This window comes from Pongo pygmaeus, chromosome 2 (assembly GCF_028885625.2).
Source record: "Pongo pygmaeus isolate AG05252 chromosome 2, NHGRI_mPonPyg2-v2.0_pri, whole genome shotgun sequence".
In the NCBI taxonomy this organism is placed as follows: domain Eukaryota; kingdom Metazoa; phylum Chordata; class Mammalia; order Primates; family Hominidae; genus Pongo; species Pongo pygmaeus.
This window is the reverse complement of record NC_085930.1, coordinates 59,011,308-59,029,351: the sequence shown is the minus strand read 5'-3', so window position 1 is coordinate 59,029,351 and position 18,044 is coordinate 59,011,308. Positions and strand designations below refer to the sequence as shown.

Sequence of the window (18,044 nt, the reverse complement as noted above, 5' to 3'; positions counted from 1 at the left end):
TTCCTCAACATGTTTCAGAAGTGTTCTAGGTTCTGGGGATATAGGAGTGAATAAAAAAATACAAGTCCATGCTCTTAAGGAGCTTGTCTCCTGGTGGGAGAGACAGGCAAGAAACAAATCAATAAATAATACAAAGATCAGGATCATGAAACAAAATAAACAGAGGCCAGGAAACTGAGGGCAGCAGATGTGCTGTTTTAGATGAGATGGGTGAGGAAGGTGTCTGGGATAAGGTGGCATCTGAGCAGAGACCTGAGTATGCGATGGAGCAATCCATGCAGCTGTTTAGGGGGAAACAAGATATAATAGAAGAACATTTCCCTGAACTGAAGAAAGACTTGAGTTTCCAGATTAAAAGGATACACCAAGCATAGAGTAGTAACAATGAAAACAGAAGGAGGCTAGAGTCAGACATATCCTGGTAAAATGGGTGAAATTCAAGCATGGAGCAAAGATCACTCCAGAAAGGCACCAGGCCCAGATGGTTTTATAGGCAAGGTCATACAATATTTAACCAATATAATTTATATCCTTCCAAGGCCCTTTTCTATACTTGGTTATGTAGAAGTGGGAAGGAATTGCTTTGGAGGAAAAGAAACTTAGAGGTTTTCATTGCTATGAAGATAAATCTTTACTTTTTTTGGTCATCTGTTTTGGAGAGCACCACCTGGCTTTGTTCTCTCCTTTCTGCCAAGGAATCTCAATGATAGATTCTCCCCACTATATTGAGGGAGCTTTTCTCCTTAGATATGGTTTGGGGTAAATGCCGTATCTAGCTGTAGGGCATTAAAGATTGTGGTGAAAACTTGGGCTTTACTTACTCTGAGTGAGTTGGGAGCTGCTGGAAGCTTCTGAACCCAGAAGGGACCTGATCTGACGCAGGTTTTAACAGGACCATCTTGGCTGTTCTCTAGTTTCTGGCCAGTGGGGCCTCCCTCCTGTGCGCTGAAGCTGCTAACGATGTGTCTTTGCTTCCAAGCTTTTTCTGACCTTTTGCTGCAGCTTTCACCAAGGAGATGGGAGACACTAGGCTGAGTATGTGAGGAGTGAAGACTGAGGGCGGCCAGGGCAGATGGAGAAGTGCTGTGGCCATGCCTGATCCTGACCTGCACTGAGACAAAATGAGGAATACAGGCCTCTCTCTCTTCTCTTATGAAAATGGGCAAATTCCACTGTTCTGCCCAGGCTAGCCAGGGCTGCTGTAATGCCAGAGTGGTCATTCCAACTTCTGTGAACTAGAAAGCCTCTCACCATCCTCAACACAAATGTCCTTAAAGCCCTATGGCCACGCATTGGTTTGGCTCCTAGTGGCAGCAGCAGCTGAATCCCAGGCACTGACCTGGTGCACAGAGAGTGTCCCCAGATCCCTGGTCAAGCAAGCCCAGACCTATAGCATTCCAGAGAGCCTGGAAAGGGTATGGTTAAAAATTCCTGGTCTACCAATGTCTTCCAGAAGCAGCAGGAGAAAATGCTCCCCACCTCCCAGTGCCAGGAGAGGAGAAGAAGGAAGCTCAGTAGGACAGCTCTGCACAGGTGGCCTGGGGGTGTCTGCAAGATGACCTGGCTCTACCTCTCTACCTGCTCCTTCCCAGCTGTGTGGCTGGGGAGGGCTGGTGCCCTCTCTGAGTCGGTTTCTTCATCTGTAAAGTGCTTGGCTGAGGATCCAGGTGGAGTGTGGATTAAAGGGCACAGCAGGGTGCCTAGCACCGTCAGCCCACGTGTTTCTCTTGGGCAAGGCACTCTGAGCCTTACTCTTCCTGTCTCTAAGCTGGAACCCAAATGCGAGCCAGGATTGCTGCGGACTAAAGCAGTCTATGAACGCTTTTGTAGACTGCGAAGCATTGTTTGGTCTTCAGAAAGGTGCCCCAGAGACAAGGTGTCATTGGCTTCAGGTGGGGGGGGTCAGCAAACCTCCTCAGTTAGTCCTGGAGGGCAGGGTGGCAGCGCAGAGCGCGCGCACTTTCCGGAGGGTAACTGATTGTCCTGCTGAAAGCCCAATACCGTATTTATCCCAAAATACGTCCTTCTTGGCAAGTCTACTTTATCTGACACTCAGCGGAGGACAGAGCTTCTTGTACCGCGCTGGGGATGAAGGTGGGGACATGGGGCAGACCGGGCCAGACAGGCTCCCCAGCGCTTCCCCCTCAATCACGCAGACTGCACTTTGGGGCGATCTCAGGGCTTTTCTTAAGTCTTGAGGCCAGTCTCACGTTCTCACCTTGGGAACCGAGCTTTAGAAGCCGGCCCTCGTGGACGCCGCGAGACAGTAGCGAGGGGGTGGGAAGCAAGGAGGTGGCTGCGAGCCGGGGACCAGGCAGCGTGTTGGGGGGGCGTGCGCGTCTGGCAGCTCCGGGATCCCAGAGCATCCGCCGCGCAAGTAAGGGGGCCGCGCGGGCGGGGCGGGGCGGGGCGGGGCCAGGGAGGGGCGGGACGTGTGACGCTCAGCGCGGGCCAATGGGGCGCGCGCCCGGGGCCGAGCCTCCTGCGAGCCTTCGCGGCGCCCGCTGCGTCACGTGAGCGGCGGGGAGTGAGTGCCCAGCGAGCTGCGGGCGGGCTAGTGCTCCGCCGCAGCTACCCGCGGGCCGGCGGGCAAGCGAGCCAGCGCAGGACCCGCGGCTCGGCCCCCGGCCGCCGCCGGACCGAGAGTCGAGCCGCCGCCCACAGCCCAGCCCGCCCGGCCGCAGGACCGCCGGGGCCTGGCCGCCGGTCCGGCGTGCGCCAAGTTCAGGTGGGAGAGGCGCGGCGGGGCCAGCCGGCCGCGTGGACGCGGCCCCGGGTGATCAGAGGGCTGGCCGGCCTCGGGGCGCGTGGCCGTGCGCCCGCGCAGCTCTCGGAGGCACCGCGCGAGTGCCAGAGGAATGTCAGAGGAGCGGGATGGGCCCCCGCGGAGGTGGGCAGGGGTCGGACTAGCCCGGGGGAGGTGACCCCTCCCGCCCCAGTCGCCCACCAGCACTTTGCTGAGGCCCGCGCCGCCGCCTCGGTGCCTGGCCGGGCGATTCCGTGGCGCGCCTTGCGGGCCGGCCCTCCCATATGGTGGGCACCGGCGCGGCCTGGTGAGAGGAGGGGGCGAGCGGACGCGCTGGCCAGCCCGGGGTTGGGGGGCGGAGGGGCTGGAGAAGGAGGGGTTACTGTCGGTCACCGCAGCAGTGTCGGGGGCAAGGGGGGGCGCGGGACGAGGGCATGGTGCCCAGCGGGCGGCAGTCCAAGACTCTAGAAGGGGTCTGAGCCGGCTCTCTTCATTTCCTACGCACGTTTCCCCTCACCCGCCGGCACCCACGGCGGCTCCACGCGCGAGCCCTTCGCGGACAGCCTCCCGCACAGCCACAGAGGCTGCGGCGCACCACGCCCCGCACACGCAGTCACACGACAGGAACTCACACCCCTTCACGCACACCCGCACCGTTCACGCGTCTCACTCCACGCTGAGTCCCCGTCCGCTCAGACCGAACATTACCAAAGCCATGGCCTGACCGAGGGATGGCGGCGGCGGGGCAGAGGCCGTCCCCATCCCATATGGTGGTCCGGTTCACTCTTCCCTCCCCGCCTTAGTGTTACTCATGGAACCCCCCTCTCACGGAGGGCACAGAGGGGCTGTTTTCTCCCACGGCCCTCGGAGGTGACAAAATCAACAAATGTCTGAGAGCCTCAAATCTCCTTCCCCCTGTCCCCCAGGACCAGGTGGCCCCAGGGGAGACCCTGCCGCCCTACAGGTGTGAGGACGCCCGGACTCTGCGACTTTGGGGCCTGCGGGCGGCTCAGGGACCGGGGACTCTTATTTTGAAGGACGGCCCCCGCCGCCACCCCCGTGATTTGCACGCTGACCCAATGGCAAGCCCTTGGCCGGCGCTGGGCTTGTTATCAATTACATGTTGTTCCTGCAGCCGCTGTGTCCCCGGGAGGATAAACAGCAGGCCTGGCCGGGCCAGGGGAGGGGGCGGAGTCCGGCGGCCAGCCGGGGACTGTGCCCGGAACAGCGTGTCCCCTCCCCCTGCACGCAGCCTGCGCCTCTGGCCGCCCCACGTGCTGCTGTGTTTCAGGGGCCGAGCCAGCACCAGCCCTAGAGTGTCCTCTCTTTAATGCTGGTGCCCTGGGACGTCCCAGAGCCCTTTCTGGGTTCTCAGTGCCTGGGTGCTTCCCCTTTGAGACGTTCAGCCCAGCATTAAGACCCTGTTGCCTGACCTGGGCCACCCATTCCTAGTCTCGGCCCCCCCCTCCCCCGCACCTTCCATTCACTCATTCAGCAAATTTTTCCCGGTCCTGTTTTAGACTCTGGGATATGGCGTTGGAGTGAACAGTCAGGACAGCTGATATTCTGATGGGAAGGTAGACAGGGAGGAAAGTTCACAAACACATTACCAAGATAGTTTCCCACAGTAGAAACTGCAGAGAAGAGTATAATATAGGATGATGTACAGAGTGGGCCTGGCAGGGGTGACTTCTGAGCCGAGATCTAACTAAGCAGCTCCCACCTGCAGTGCTGGGGGAAGAGGCAGGGCAGTGGCCCCGGGCTGAGTCTGAAGTGAGGTGAGCACACCTGGACTAGGAGAGGGGCAGTTGGTGGTGAGGTCTGCAGAGAGTCCCAAGGGCCCAGGTGCTGGGCTGCTGCGAGGAGATAGGGCCACCTGTCCTTGGGAAGCCATTGGAGGGTGTTTCCTTCAAGCCCCCCTACTGTACTTTTTAGATACCTTTATCTGTCAATATCTGTTTATATCTTTAAAAGGTAGGGCCTCCTTTAACCACAATACGATCATCACAATTAAAAATATTAACAGTAATTACTTAATATCATGGGATGGCCAGTTAGTGATCACGTTTCAGGGGAGGGCTCTAAGGCCTGCTCTGGGCCCCAGGAGGGCTGGAGGCCCCTGATTCCTTAACATCACAGTAGAGGGGCAGAGGCCGCACGTTTGCCGTGCCTGCAGGCTGACACCAATGGCTGGCACTGGCTGAGTGCTGCCGGTGTGCCAGATCCTGAGTGGGGTGCTTAGCAAGTGTCAGCTCACGGAATTCTCACAACACCTGAGGAACCAGGCACTGTTGGAAGCACCCCCATCTCACAGACTGAGACAGACACAGAAAGGCTGTGCACCTGCCTGAGGTCACCTGGCAGACAAGTTGCAGACTCAGAAATGGAGCCCCTGCTTGGAGGGTGGGAAAGGGTTGGGGGAGGCCCAGGGTGGAGTGTGGGCTCTACCCAGCCTTGCGCCCTTCACAGTGTCTAGCACTTTCATTCCTTCCCAGCACCTGATTTGGTGAACAGGTGCATTTTAAAACATATTCCAGGTTTAAATCCTTAGCTGAGTATTTAAACCAAAAAGCCAAATGTCCTCCTAGTAAAACTGGCTTGGGGTACAGACCTTGCCTTAGTTTCCTGGAGCTCCATGAAGCTCCCTGGGTAAGTTGGGAACTGAGGTCAAAGGTCCTGGGGTCCCTGAGCAGGAAGAGACTTAGAGATCTTTGAAGCATGGAACAGATGAGGAAACTAAGGTTTGGGAGGGGGAGCAAGAACTTGCTCAAGACTGTAGCTGATGATGGTATTGGCCATTGGGCAGTGCCAGGTGCCAGGCCCTGAAGGGGTCCTGGAGACAGAGGGGCTGAGTATAGAGGTGATGCTGGGCAGCAGAGAACCTCTGACTTTGGTGCAGAGCATTCCCCTTACCCAAGCTTGATAAACACCCAGCCTGCCCTGGTCACTGAGCAGGGACAAAGGTTCACAGAGGTGGCCCCGTCACAGCTGGACACTGTTGACTCTCCTTGGCACCAGACCTAGCATGTCCTTTGGCTTCAGAGGATGCAGCTTTCCCTTCTCCTCTGTATCAAAGTTCTCTGAGCCCCTCCTGGGCACCAGGGGCCAGTCCAGGCACTGGGGACGCAGCAGAGACATGGAGTGCACTGTCTCAGGGGGAGACAGGCATTAGCTGAGTCTTCCCAAGGCGGTGAGTGTCCCAGATGGAGAGAGCAGTGGCAGAGAGTGCAGGGGACTCCACTTCCTTATTGGTCAGGATGGGCTGGGGGGGTGGTCGTCTCCTTTCCCACTAGGTGGGTGTGAAGTCCAAGGCAGTTAGGCACATGCGGGTGCTCTGGGACCCCAGTGGTTGGCTTCCACTCCACAGATTATCACCAGAGGGGCAGGGCCTTGGCCACCAGGATGCTCAAGCATCAGGGTGCAGGTGAGAGGGTTGCGTTCAAGCCTGTGCCACTCACAGGGCAGTCAAGGCTTATCGGGGTTTGAGGACTGGAGAGTGGAGGAGCTTTTCCCCTTTAGGTGGGGAAACAGCTGCAGAGGCAGGCACTTTTTGGTCTTTGACTGTTTTGCCTCCATGCTACACTTGCCCAGTTAAAATGCAGGCGGCCTAGTTAAATCTGAATCTCAGGTGAAATAATTTTTAAATATAAGTGTGTCCTATCCAATATTGGGAACATACTTTTATTAAAAATAGTTTATTTTTTAAATCTGAAATTTGAATTTAACTGTCGGCTTGTATTTTTATTTGCGTAATCTGGCCACCCTCTGGAAGCCTCAGCAACATGAGGGTCAGAGGGCAAATGGCTGTTCTAACCCCATTCTGTGACTCAACAGGCGTGAAGCTGAGGTCAGGAGCCCTCAGATGTACAGTGACTCCTGTGATGTTGACGGTGGGCTGATTCGGGGCTTTGGCCCTCCTGGGGTCCAGAGAGCCTCATCGCGCATGCCCTTCTCTCATACTCACCCATACTCAGTTGTTCACAGACATATGTGCTATTTTCCAGGATAATTCTGGAAAATCTGTTTGAAACCAGAAGTGCCCCTGGTTGTGCAATGGGGCTTGGAGAGGTCTCTTTTGCAAACAGGTGGTGCAATTTCAGAAAACACTCTTGCAGGCACAGCTCTCCTGGGGGATGGAAGCAGGATCCAGGCATTTGGCAATGGGAGGCTGTGGGCAGGCAGCTGAGGGTGGGGTCAGAGGCCCGCGAGGTGGCAGGTGAGCACTGTCCTTCTGACCAGGCCTCCTGTCTTCCTTCCCTGCAGCCGCCACCGGCACGGCCAGGCCAGCATGGTGGACCACTTACTTCCAGTGGACGAGAACTTCTCGTCGCCAAAATGCCCAGTTGGGTATCTGGGTGATAGGCTGGTTGGCCGGCGGGCATATCACATGCTGCCCTCACCCGTCTCTGAAGATGACAGCGATGCCTCCAGCCCCTGCTCCTGTTCCAGTCCCGACTCTCAAGCCCTCTGCTCCTGCTATGGTGGAGGCCCGGGCACCGAGAGCCAGGACAGCATCTTGGACTTCCTATTGTCCCAGGCCACGCTGGGCAGTGGCGGGGGCAGCAGCGGTAGCATTGGGGCCAGCAGTGGCCCCATGGCCTGGGGGCCCTGGCGAAGGGCAGCGGCCCCTGTGAAGGGGGAGCATTTCTGCTTGCCCGAGTTTCCTTTGGGTGACCCTGATGACGTCCCACGGCCCTTCCAGCCTACCCTGGAGGAGATTGAAGAGTTTCTGGAGGAGAACATGGAGCCTGGAGTCAAGGAGACCCCCGAGGGAAACAGCAAGGACTTGGATGCCTGCAGCCAGCTCTCAGCTGGGCCACACAGGAGCCACCTCCATCCTGGGTCCAGTGGGAGAGAGCGCTGTTCCCCTCCACCAGGTGGTGCCAGTGCAGGAGGTGCCCAGGGCCCAGGTGGGGGCCCCACGCCCGATGGCCCCATCCCAGTGTTGCTGCAGATCCAGCCCATGCCTGTGAAGCAGGAATCGGGCACGGGGCCTGCCTCCCCTGGGCAAGCCCCGGAGAATGTCAAGGTTGCCCAGCTCCTGGTCAACATCCAGGGGCAGACCTTCGCGCTCGTGCCCCAGGTGGTGCCCTCCTCCAACTTGAACCTGCCCTCCAAGTTTGTGCGCATTGCCCCTGTGCCCATTGCCGCCAAGCCTGTTGGATCGGGACCCCTGGGGCCTGGCCCTGCCGGTCTCCTCATGGGCCAGAAGTTCCCCAAGAACCCAGCCACAGAACTCATCAAAATGCACAAATGTACTTTCCCCGGCTGCAGCAAGATGTACACCAAAAGCAGCCACCTCAAGGCCCACCTGCGCCGGCACACGGGTGAGAAGCCCTTCGCCTGCACCTGGCCAGGCTGCGGCTGGAGGTCAGTATAGCGGGTGACAGGCCTGGGCAGTGAGCACAGCCACTCATGTCTGCTTACTTGGGTGTGCAGCAGGGCCATTTTCCACCGTTAAGAGAAGGCAGATGAGGAAGGGGAGGGAGGGGCAGGCGGGTGCAGGCCCAGAGCTGGCACAGTTGCCTGGAGGCTTCCTTGGTCCTCCTGGTTCCTGAAGCCAGAAGCCAACTGGTGTCCAGTTTCCTGATGGCCAGGTGAGGCTTCACTGGCCTGTGCTGCCAGCTGGGTCTCCCCATCCAGTCTGACAAGGGTGGGGATTGAGGGGCTGGCGAGGAAGGATGAGTGTGGTCTAGAGGCCAGGCAGCGGCTCCCTTTGGGCCCACAGCCCCACAGGGTAAGTACCACCATCACTCCCAACTTACATCACAGGACACTAGGGCTCTGACTGGCCAGGTACTTGCCCAAGGTCACTCTGCTTTGTGAATGGGATTTGAACCCAGAGGCCAGATTCGAGAGGTCACATCCTGAAAATGCTGCTTCCCCAACCAGTGAGACTAGCTTCATTCACAGATGTCTCAGGACACGTGGGCTGGGCCTAGCCTGTGCTTCCTCCCTGGGGACATGGAAGCATGTATGGGAGGCTGCAAAGGCCAACCCAGAGGGAGGCTAGGCCAGCTGGCGGTGCTGTCACAGGTGGCAGAACCCAGGCTGTCTGGTCTTCATGGCAGTGGGGAAATCAGGCCTCAAATGGTAACTGGTAGTCTCCCAACCAGGGTTACCCAGCACCCTTCCCTGAGCACCGCGTGCTGCTCAGCCTCCTTGGGAGGGGTTGTCCACCTTTTCCTGAAATGTAGGCTGCTTGCCAAGAGCTCATGTGCTCCAGGGTGCCAGAGCCAGCCCTCTGCAGTTCCTGATGCCCATCCCAAAGGAATCTCTGGCCTGCCTGGGGGGCGCTGTGTGCTGTTGGCACATTCCGCATCTTTGCTGCTGTGGCTGCTGCTACGTGTGTGAGATGGGGCACACTCATCTGCATCCCTGGGGATGTATATAGGCCTGGGCCTCACCAGCAGGTGTGTGGCTGTGTGTGTGCATGCCCACATGTGTATGCATCTTGCTTTCTTTGTGTCTGTCTGTGCCATGTGACCATATGTGTTTGCACACATACATGTCTTAGGTGTTTGTGCACCATGTGTGGCTGCCTGTGTGTGCGTGTGTTATGTGTGGGTGCAGCACCCGGGGAGCAGTTTGCAGCTTTTGTTTTCTTGACCATACTCTGGATCTGAGAGCTCTTGAGAGTTGTCTGGGGCAGAGGTTCTGGCCGGTGAGGCTGAGCCGTGGTCGGGGAGCTGTGAGTGGAATGTATGTTGTGGCACTGGTGCTGCCTTTCCATTGAGTGCCAATCTGGCCAGAGAAGGGAATTTTCCTGAACAGTGTCTAGGTTTATGGAGGCCCCTCCTGAGTGAGGACATCACTCTGTCCTGTCTCCCACCCCATTCAGACAGACCGGAGAGGCTTCTGCGAGAGCCCACCCTGGGGCCTCACAAGGTCTCCATCCTGGAGTCCCCACCTCTATGAGCTTTGTACCTAGGCCTGCCGAGTGGGTGCATGGCTGACAGGCTGCTTGTGAGAGGAGGACACAGCAGCAAGTACACTGCACAGGAGGTTAGAGGAGCCGAGAAAAGGGCCAGGAGTGCTCTTGATTGAAGCAGGAAACTTGTGCAGAGAAGGCGAGGGCACAGGTGTGTGGGGGCAGTGGTCTCGAGCCTACGCCTGGGTCAGCCACTAACTTCTCATGTGCCTTTGGGGTGGTCCCCCTCCAAACCTCAGTTTCCTGTCTGCAGAGTGGAGGGCTAGCCCTTCGCAGCCCAGGGCAGGCGTGCAGGGCTCCACAGCAGCCTCCTTGTTGTTTGTACATCACAAGGATACAAACTCATACAAGGCAGTTTCTGAGGAGGAACCCTGAAGGCATTCTCTCCAGCCCCCAAGAGGGTGGTGCCTATTGTGGAGGTACCCCCTACTCCCAGGGACCCTGCATGCACTTTCCTCTTGGTGAGGGCGGGCAGGGGCTGCAGAGAGGCAGGGAAGCCTCCCTGCAAGCACCAGTCTGGACTCCCTAGTCGGGCTCAGCTTTCAGCACCGTCTCCTGGCCATAGTCGACCATTGGCAAGTGGCTCCTCTAGTTGCCGTGAGGCTGGGTAGGGTGATGGGGAGGGCAGGTGTGGTCCTCATCCAAGGCCAGCCTTCTTCCTGGATATCTTAGGGCCAGAGAGCTGATAGGCCCTTCAGCCCAAAGTGTATCTCAGTGAGGCAGATCTTAGTTCTCTATACAGTGGCCTCAAGAGGTAATGACTTCCTCATGGCAGGGGGGTGTACATGAGAGAGTGGGTACTTGTAGAGGGGATTCAGCTCTGACACATCTGAGCCCTGGCACTGGTCATGCTGCCCAGGACCCACTTGGCAAGAGAAGGTGTAATGGTTGCCTGGCCCAGTGAGATCACAATGGCACTGCCCCCAGGAGCTGTCCCTGCTGCCAGCCATGCCCCGGGCTTCCCGAGGGCTCCTCCGGCTTCCTCCAAGGTCCCCTGGAGTGGGTCTGGCCCTGGTGGGGTAACTCATGGCAGAGGTGCCATTCGGCTGGGAGCTGAGGACACCGGCCTCTAGGGAGGGCTGCTTTTCTGAGGATGCGGGGAGTCCTCAGTTGGCTTTCAGGGATCTTGAAACCCTGGGGATGTGCCCAGTCTGCTTGTGTCTCTTAATGTGGGGATAGTCTTCAACTGAGAGGGAGCCCCTGCAGCTCCTTGCAGCAGTCAGGAGGGAGGATGGACCCCGCTTTGGGGCAGCTGGGTCTGGACACGGCTGGAAGAGTAACGATGATGATGGTGAGATGGCGTATTTACTGACCACTCACTGTATGCTGGGCACTATTCTAAGTTTCTCAGAGCTGGAATCCCCTCTGCCCACCATTGTAACTTGCATACTTCCTGCCATGGGGAGCTCATTACCTTCTGAGGCCTTTAAGTATACTTTGCTATGCTTCAGTTTCTATTCAAGCTTCTCTTTCTGGCCCACAGACCCATACAATGTGCTTACCTGTCTCTTCCCCTTACTGAGTGGGATCCAGCCACGCTGGCCTCCCTGCTGTGGCTCAGGCTCCCGCGTGGGCATCCGCCCTCTCTGTGCCCTCTGTCTCAAATGACCCCTGCCCTTGAGGCTGTAGTGACAGCTTAAGGTTTCGCATTAGCTCATCAGGTCCTTGTAACTGCCTGGTGAAGTGTGGGCACCAATCTTCATTTCACAGAGAGGGAAACTGAGGCACAGGCTGCTCACGTCACATGCCCACAGGGACATAGCTAGTGAGCAAGGATCTGGGTTGCATGCCTGAGCCCGAGCAGAGCCCTGCTCTGGCCACCCAGCGGTCCCAGCTGGTATCAGAGTCACCATGTGTGCCTCCACTCTCCCACCAAGAGGTCGGCCCAAAAGGCATTATGCTTCTGGGCTATGGGAAAAGAGCTAACGACCACAATCGAGATAATAACCAGGGCCTCTAATGCATAGGTGGCACTGCTCTGAGCAAAATTCACACATATTAATTTATGTAATTCTCAAAATTAGTAGGCATCAGCATGTTGTCCCTATTTCACAGAGGAGAGAATTAAAGCACAGAAGAGTTAGGTAAATTCTCCGGTCAGACAGCCAGTAAGCCCCAGAGCCAGGAGTTCAGCTGAGGCTGTCTGCCCAGACTCAGGGACCTCCCTCTGCACCCCGGTGTTGGGTGCTCACTCTGGTGTTGGGAACCTCCACCTCCATCTGCAGCTCAGCCTGGCCTTTGGGGTGGCAGCTCTGCACACTCACCTACTCCCTGTGGGGGAGCTCTCCACTCCCAGGCCTTGTCTCTTCTTCCTGGTGGCCTAGATGAATGGGATGCTCTTCCTGCCCCAGGCTGGCTCTGGCCTCGTACTGTGTCCTGTGCTTGGAGAACAAGCCAGGGCCCCTCAGCCCCCTCGTCCCTCTGTGTAATGGACAGTGCCCTCCCTCCACTGCTGAGGTCGTCACCTGCCCAGGTACTCAGCCTCCACTTCCTTCTGCTTTTGGTCCTGAAAGTATTCCCTGTCCCTTCCCTGGTGACATGATTTTGGCACCCTCAACAGGGCTGAGAGCAGGCTTTCCCTGTTCTGATCCAGCCGTCTGGGAAGTGCTGCTTGCCTGCCTTCCTAGAAGTTTCCTTGCCTCACTGTCAGACATAGGCATCCTTTGTTCCTTGCAGCAGAACGTCCTGTTCCAGAATGGCCAAGCCATTCCATCCAGAAAGAATCCCTTCTGCTGCAGTGAATATGAATATGAATAACTGTCATCAGCCTGCAGGGTGGGTACCTTTGTCGTCCACAGTGGATGTGGTGGGGGACAGAGAAGAGGAGTTGCAGGCTCCTCTTGAGTGTCAGATCCAAGAGGTGGTAGGTACAGGATTCAAACCTAGGGGTCTGACTCCCAGCCTGCTCTCATGACCCCTGTGTGATGAGGCTTTTTCTGACCTCCTTCCCTCTGTAGGCAGAGGCCCCAGTATTGTTGGGCAGGTTGTGAACTGCACAACTCTAGGGAGCACCCTTCCCATTGCAGTTTCTGAGACTGGACTGTATGCGGTGTTGTCTGTCTGGCAGATGAGGGTTAGTGTCTCAAGGAAGGGACGCCTTCACACAGAAGTGCTATACGCACCAGCCCTGACATTATAGCTGCTCTAGAGAGACACTGGACCCCTGTGTACCCTCTGCCCTACAGCTCAGCACAAATCATGGTGCTGCCCTGCCTGCAGCAGGACCCACCAGGAACCAGGCCCAACACTTAACTCCATGCAGGTGATAAGAGCTCATCATTCTTGAATAATTGCCACATGCTAAGCAGGGCTCTAAACCATTACTGGTTGTCTTGTACAATCCTCACAGTCCTCAGGAATAGGTCTTTTGTTCTCCCTTTGTCCGGGTAGAGAAACTGAGGCTCAGGGAGCTTGGTGACTTTCCTAGTTTGCCTGGTTGGTAAGTGGCAGAGCTTACTGCCTACAAGGGCTGCATCTTACCCACCGGGTTCCCACGTCCCCCACTGTAGTCCCCAGGGCTCTCTGTTGGCTGCTGTTTGGGAGAATGTGGCATGCGGGGGTGAGGCAGGGGGTCTTCTGAGGGCTCAGCTCCCAGGGAAGGTCCTCTCAGGTGCCAGGACCCTGTGGCAGCAGGGAGGGAGTTGAGGTGAGGACAGCATGTATCTGCCTGTCCTTCCCAGGGTGTCACCATGACCAAAGAGCTGTGTGGCCCCGCGTCACCACCTGTGGCCTTTGAGATGAGTCTTGGAAGGTGGGCAGGAATGCCAAAGTCTTCATTGGATGAGTGAAGAAATTGAGGCCCAGAAAGGACAGTTCAGGGCACCCAGTGGGGTGGGAACTGTCAAGGCAGGAGCTGAGACTCTGTCCCCTGGGCTGTGTGACTTGGCCTCTTTAAACCCTTGCCATGGTCTTGCCAGTCCAATGGGGCTGGCTCATCCTGGCTCCCTGGCCAGTGAGATGCTGGGTGACCCCAGGGCTGCAGCCTGGGAGGTGTGGCACTCTGTGTCTGCAGCTTTCTGCTTGCCCCTGCCCTGGGCCAGCTCCTCTGCTCAGAAGCTGTGTGCCCAGCTGCAGCTGGGGGCAGGTGTCCTGCCCAGGAGCACAGGTGTCGGCTTTGACTGCCAGGGCACATTTATCCCATTTCTTCACTGGCACAGGGCCCTGTGACACACACCACCCAGCCAGGCCTGTAGAGGAGGCTGGGGGGCTCTGCTAACTGGGAGTCCAGGTCATCTGCCATCGCCCAGGCAGGGGGCTGTGTCAAGACCTTTGCTCGAGCCTCAGGGGCCCTGTCTTGTCAGTGACCTGGATCAGGCCCTCAGCACCCTGAGCTTCAGTTTCCTCCTCTGACAGGCAGGGCAGTTGGGCTTCACCTAGTCTGGAGATGTGCTGAGAGCACTGCCCTGTGCCTGGTGCCACCACCGCTCTGTGATGTGGGTTGGAGTGCCTGTCTCCTCCTGCAGGCCCTCCTGCCACCCCCTGTGCCTTGTCCAGAGCACGTTCTGCTGGGTCCTTCTGCTTCTCCACCCACAGGGTCAGGGCACTAGGGCATCACCAGCCCTTACCAATCGCTGGTTGGGAACTGCTGCTCTGGGCACCGCCTCTCGCTGGGTGGCCCTGGTCCACGAAGGGATGTTGGGCCTGGTGTCCCTGTGTGTGTGTGTGTGTGTGTGTGCGTGAGTACGTGGGGGCATGAATTTGTGCCTGAGTGTGTGTGTGTGAGTATGTGTGGGCACATATTCGTCCATGTATGTTTGTGTGCCTGTATGTGTGGGCACGTATTTGTCCGTGTGTGTGTGCACGCGCATGCTTTGGGACTGCTCCTTGACAGTGTCTGCGCCCCTAGGGCTGCTTGCTGTGCCCACTCTTGCATTGAAATCCACCTCCTCAGCACCTACCATATACCAGGCATTGGGCTGGTCACGGGAAGACCACCGGGAACCAAGACAGACGTGTCCTTTGTCATGGAGCTGACAGTCTAGTGGGACAGACTGACAGTCATCAAAAAGTTGAAGATAATTTAAAATCAAAACAACAGCAAGAGTGAGGAGAGAGAGGTGTGTAATGCCACAGGAGCCTAGAATTGGATGCAGTCCTGGAGGGATTTCCTAAGGAAGTGACATTCGAGCTGAGCTCTAAGGAATGGGTAGGAGAGAGCAAGGAGGGGGAGGGAAGAACATTCTAGAAAGAGGGAACAGTATGTGCAAATGGCCTGTGGCAAGAAGGACCAAGGAAAGGTCAATGCAGGTGGAGGACAGAGCGGGATAGTGTGTCGTGGGAGGGGTAGGTGGGGTGGGAGGGACCTGCTGCCAAGCCAGGGGTGGAGAGGGCCTCAAATCCCGGAGTTTGGTGGCAAGCAGTCCAGGCCCTCGATGCAGCTTGGGCTCTTGACTGTCACATGAGTGCCTGCTCCCAGGCCAGTGGGGCCAAGAAAGCAAAATGTCGGGAGCCACCTGAACTCCCAGATGCACTTTGCAAGGTCAATCTTTATTTGGGCCTGCCTTAGAGGGCCCAGCTTCCAGCACAGCTGGTTTCAGGAGTGGGTGGACTCAAGTCTGAGGACCTCTCTCCCTGTGCTGCACAGAAAGTCTGCTTCCTCCTCCCAGGCCTCAGTTTCCTCTCCAGATGGGCTGTCCTGTACAGACCTTCACAGATGCCCCTGTGGAGTTCTGGTCCAGTGGCGTAGATGAGGCCAGGGTGGTGAGGGGCAGCCAGCATCAGGGCCTGAGCGACTGAGTGCACCTGTGGCCTCAGAGACCCCTGCACACTGGGTGGGCTGTGGGAGGGAAGCCCTGGTCCCTGGTAGCATTGGGGTCCTTTCCTATTGGGAGCTTTTACCAGCTGCTCTGGCAGTTCCCAACAGAGAATGCCCACTGTGCCAGCATGAACCATTACTGTAGTTCTTTCCATCTTGGAGGGGTGGCAGGGGCAGCTTGGGACAGTGGCTCACGCCTTTAATCCCAGCATTTTGGGAAGCTGAAGTAGCCTGATCGCTTGAGCCCAGGAGTTTGACACCAGCGTGGGCAACATAGGGAGGCCTGGTCTCTAAAAAAAATACAAAAATTATCTGGGTGTGGTGGGCACACCTGTAATCCTAGCTACTCTGGAGGCTAAGGAGGATTGATTGAGCCCGGGAGGCTGCAGTGAGCTGTGATCGCGCCACTGCACTCCCGCCTGTCTCAAAAAAAGAAAAAAAAATTGGTATTTTGAGAACTGGTATAGCCTTACCGACGCAGATGGGGGACCCTCCCCTAATCCTGTAGAGGCTGCAGGTCTGCGCAGCCACCCTTTGGGTGAGTGCCAGGTGCACGCCTTGCATCCACGCAACTTCGTGGGGTCGGGGCAGGCAGGGCCAGGCCTCGCTGACCGCGCCATGTCCCGCAGGTTCTCGCGCTCTGACGAGCTGTCGCGGCACAGGCGCTCGCACTCGGGCGTGAAGCCGTACCAGTGTCCTGTGTGCGAGAAGAAGTTCGCGCGGAGCGACCACCTCTCCAAGCACATCAAGGTGCACCGCTTCCCGCGGAGCAGCCGCTCCGTGCGCTCCGTGAACTGAAAGCGCCCCGAACCCCAGCCTGTCCCTCACCCCAGATCCCCACCCCAGCCCCATTTTTTTAAGCAATAATTTATTTGCCTCCTCCAGAGGGACATGACAATGTTACCAGCCCACCTTCTGAAGCCTGGGAGGTGTGAAACCAGGGCCCGCCAACCGCTGCCTTTCTCGGGAGTACTTAGAGCCTCGAGCCCGCGTCCCTGGGGGCTGGGCCCCCGGCGCACGGGGCTGGAGGCAGGCCTTCGTGCCTTCGTGCCTTCGTGCCTTCCCGCGGTGGCCAGGCCTCTGCTGCAGCCGCTGGTTGCAGGCAGAGTTTTGGGGACCTGGCCCTTCTCCCACTGGGCTCCCCCATCCTGGGCCAAGGCCAGAACTTTAGTGCTAGGGGAAGATGAAATGTGCAGTTTTGAAATGTTGGGTTCCCAGAGAGAGTCATGCTGGGGGAGAAGGAAGTAGGCCAGAAGTCCAGGGCTGCACTGTGGTGTGAGGGTGGCTTTGTCTAAGATGCCTGCTCAGCATGATCACCAGAGGGTGTGGGCAGGGCCCTGGAGTGGGGGGGCAGGACCGGGCCGCTGGGGCCTTATGTGGGAGAGAGGTGAAAAGTGTCCCCCACTGGGGGGCTGGCAGTGCATGTGCTTGAGTTAAATGTGCAGGGCAGACAGAGCCAGAAGCACCTGTACCCAGGGGCTTGTCCCCTCCTCCGGTTTCCCTGACAAATCCGGACACCAGCCTCTAGGGTGGCCTTGGGAGGAGAGGGCCAGGCTGTCCTGGGTGTGAGAGAACTAGATAGAGCCTCCCAACCCTGATTTAGAAATGCATTCCTTATTTTGTCTAGAAATTAATAAATGAACTAGCTTGTTTTGACAGGTTTATTTCACATCCTATGAATGTATGTAAATAAACTGTACATAGGTCCATCCACATAAAATATCTTTTAATAACATATCAACATTTGTGTAAACTTGAAATTAAAAAAAATCTATGAAGCTGGTGTACATATGTTACAATTATGTATATTTTCTTTGGTCCTTCATAAAAATATATTTACTTTGCCAATAAAAAGAAAAAGAACTCACAACTTTTGGCATTCATGTTCTGTTTTCCTGTTTTGCCGGGATGTGGAGGTGACTCTGGGGCTGAGTCTATGTCTCCACCTTCGCAGAGTTCAGGGAACCCTGTTTTGTATTTGGAGGGATAGAAAGGCCCCTTGGGGTCCAGCCCCAGTCCAGCGGGGTAGGGTTCCCGTACAGCTCAGCTCCAGGCCAGCTGCTGAGATTCTGCTCATCCCAGCTCCCTGACCTGGAGCTCCGTAAACCCAAATCCAGCCCACATTCCGACAGCACCTGTGGGAAGCTGCCTCAGGCCTGGCCAGTCCTGCGAGGCTCACCTACTCTGCTATTGGAGACCCTTTCTTGCACTTCCTACCCCCATCCAGTCCACCAAACCTATTACACATGCCCTATATGTTTGCTGTGCCTTGGCAGAGTATTTACCCCCTTAGGAACGTGGCTGTGCCATTTCCTACTGGCATGGGTAATTGTGAAAGTGTTAGGAATCCTGAGCAGGCAGAGGTGAGACTCGGAGAGGCCAGTATATGCAGTTACGTCCCGTCCTCCATCGTCCCTAACTCCCCGACATGACTGGGGTCTTCGCTGTGTGGTTCCACAGTTGAGGTTGGACCCATCCACACGTCCTGTGCTGGCCGGAGGCTGGGGGAAGTGGGGGCCCAAGCACAAGGAGGGGCTATGAGCCCCACAGGGAATGGCAAGGAAATGGCGGCTGACCAGGGCCTGCTTCAGTGGCTCAGCTGGTATGAAGCA

At 57.0% G+C, this 18,044-nt stretch overlaps 1 protein-coding gene across 3 annotated transcripts; it reads left to right on the top strand.

Annotated features, from left to right (window-relative positions):
* The first annotated feature begins 2,527 nt into the window (after positions 1 to 2,527).
* On the top strand, positions 2,528 to 17,290 carry KLF15 (KLF transcription factor 15). Of its 3 annotated transcripts, none has more exons than XM_054480777.1 (3): positions 2,528 to 2,728; positions 7,010 to 8,116; positions 16,062 to 17,290. In XM_054480777.1, the coding sequence occupies exons 2-3, from the start codon at positions 7,035 to 7,037 to the stop codon at positions 16,228 to 16,230; spliced, it is 1,251 nt and encodes a 416-aa protein (XP_054336752.1). In that variant the 5' UTR covers positions 2,528 to 2,728; positions 7,010 to 7,034; the 3' UTR covers positions 16,231 to 17,290. The 3 variants fall into 3 exon arrangements, with proteins under 3 accessions (XP_054336752.1, XP_054336751.1, XP_054336753.1); XM_054480776.2 differs by lacking the exon at positions 2,528 to 2,728 and adding an exon at positions 2,802 to 2,890; XM_054480778.2 differs by lacking the exon at positions 2,528 to 2,728 and adding an exon at positions 5,411 to 5,936.
* Positions 17,291 to 18,044: the final 754 nt, after the last annotated feature.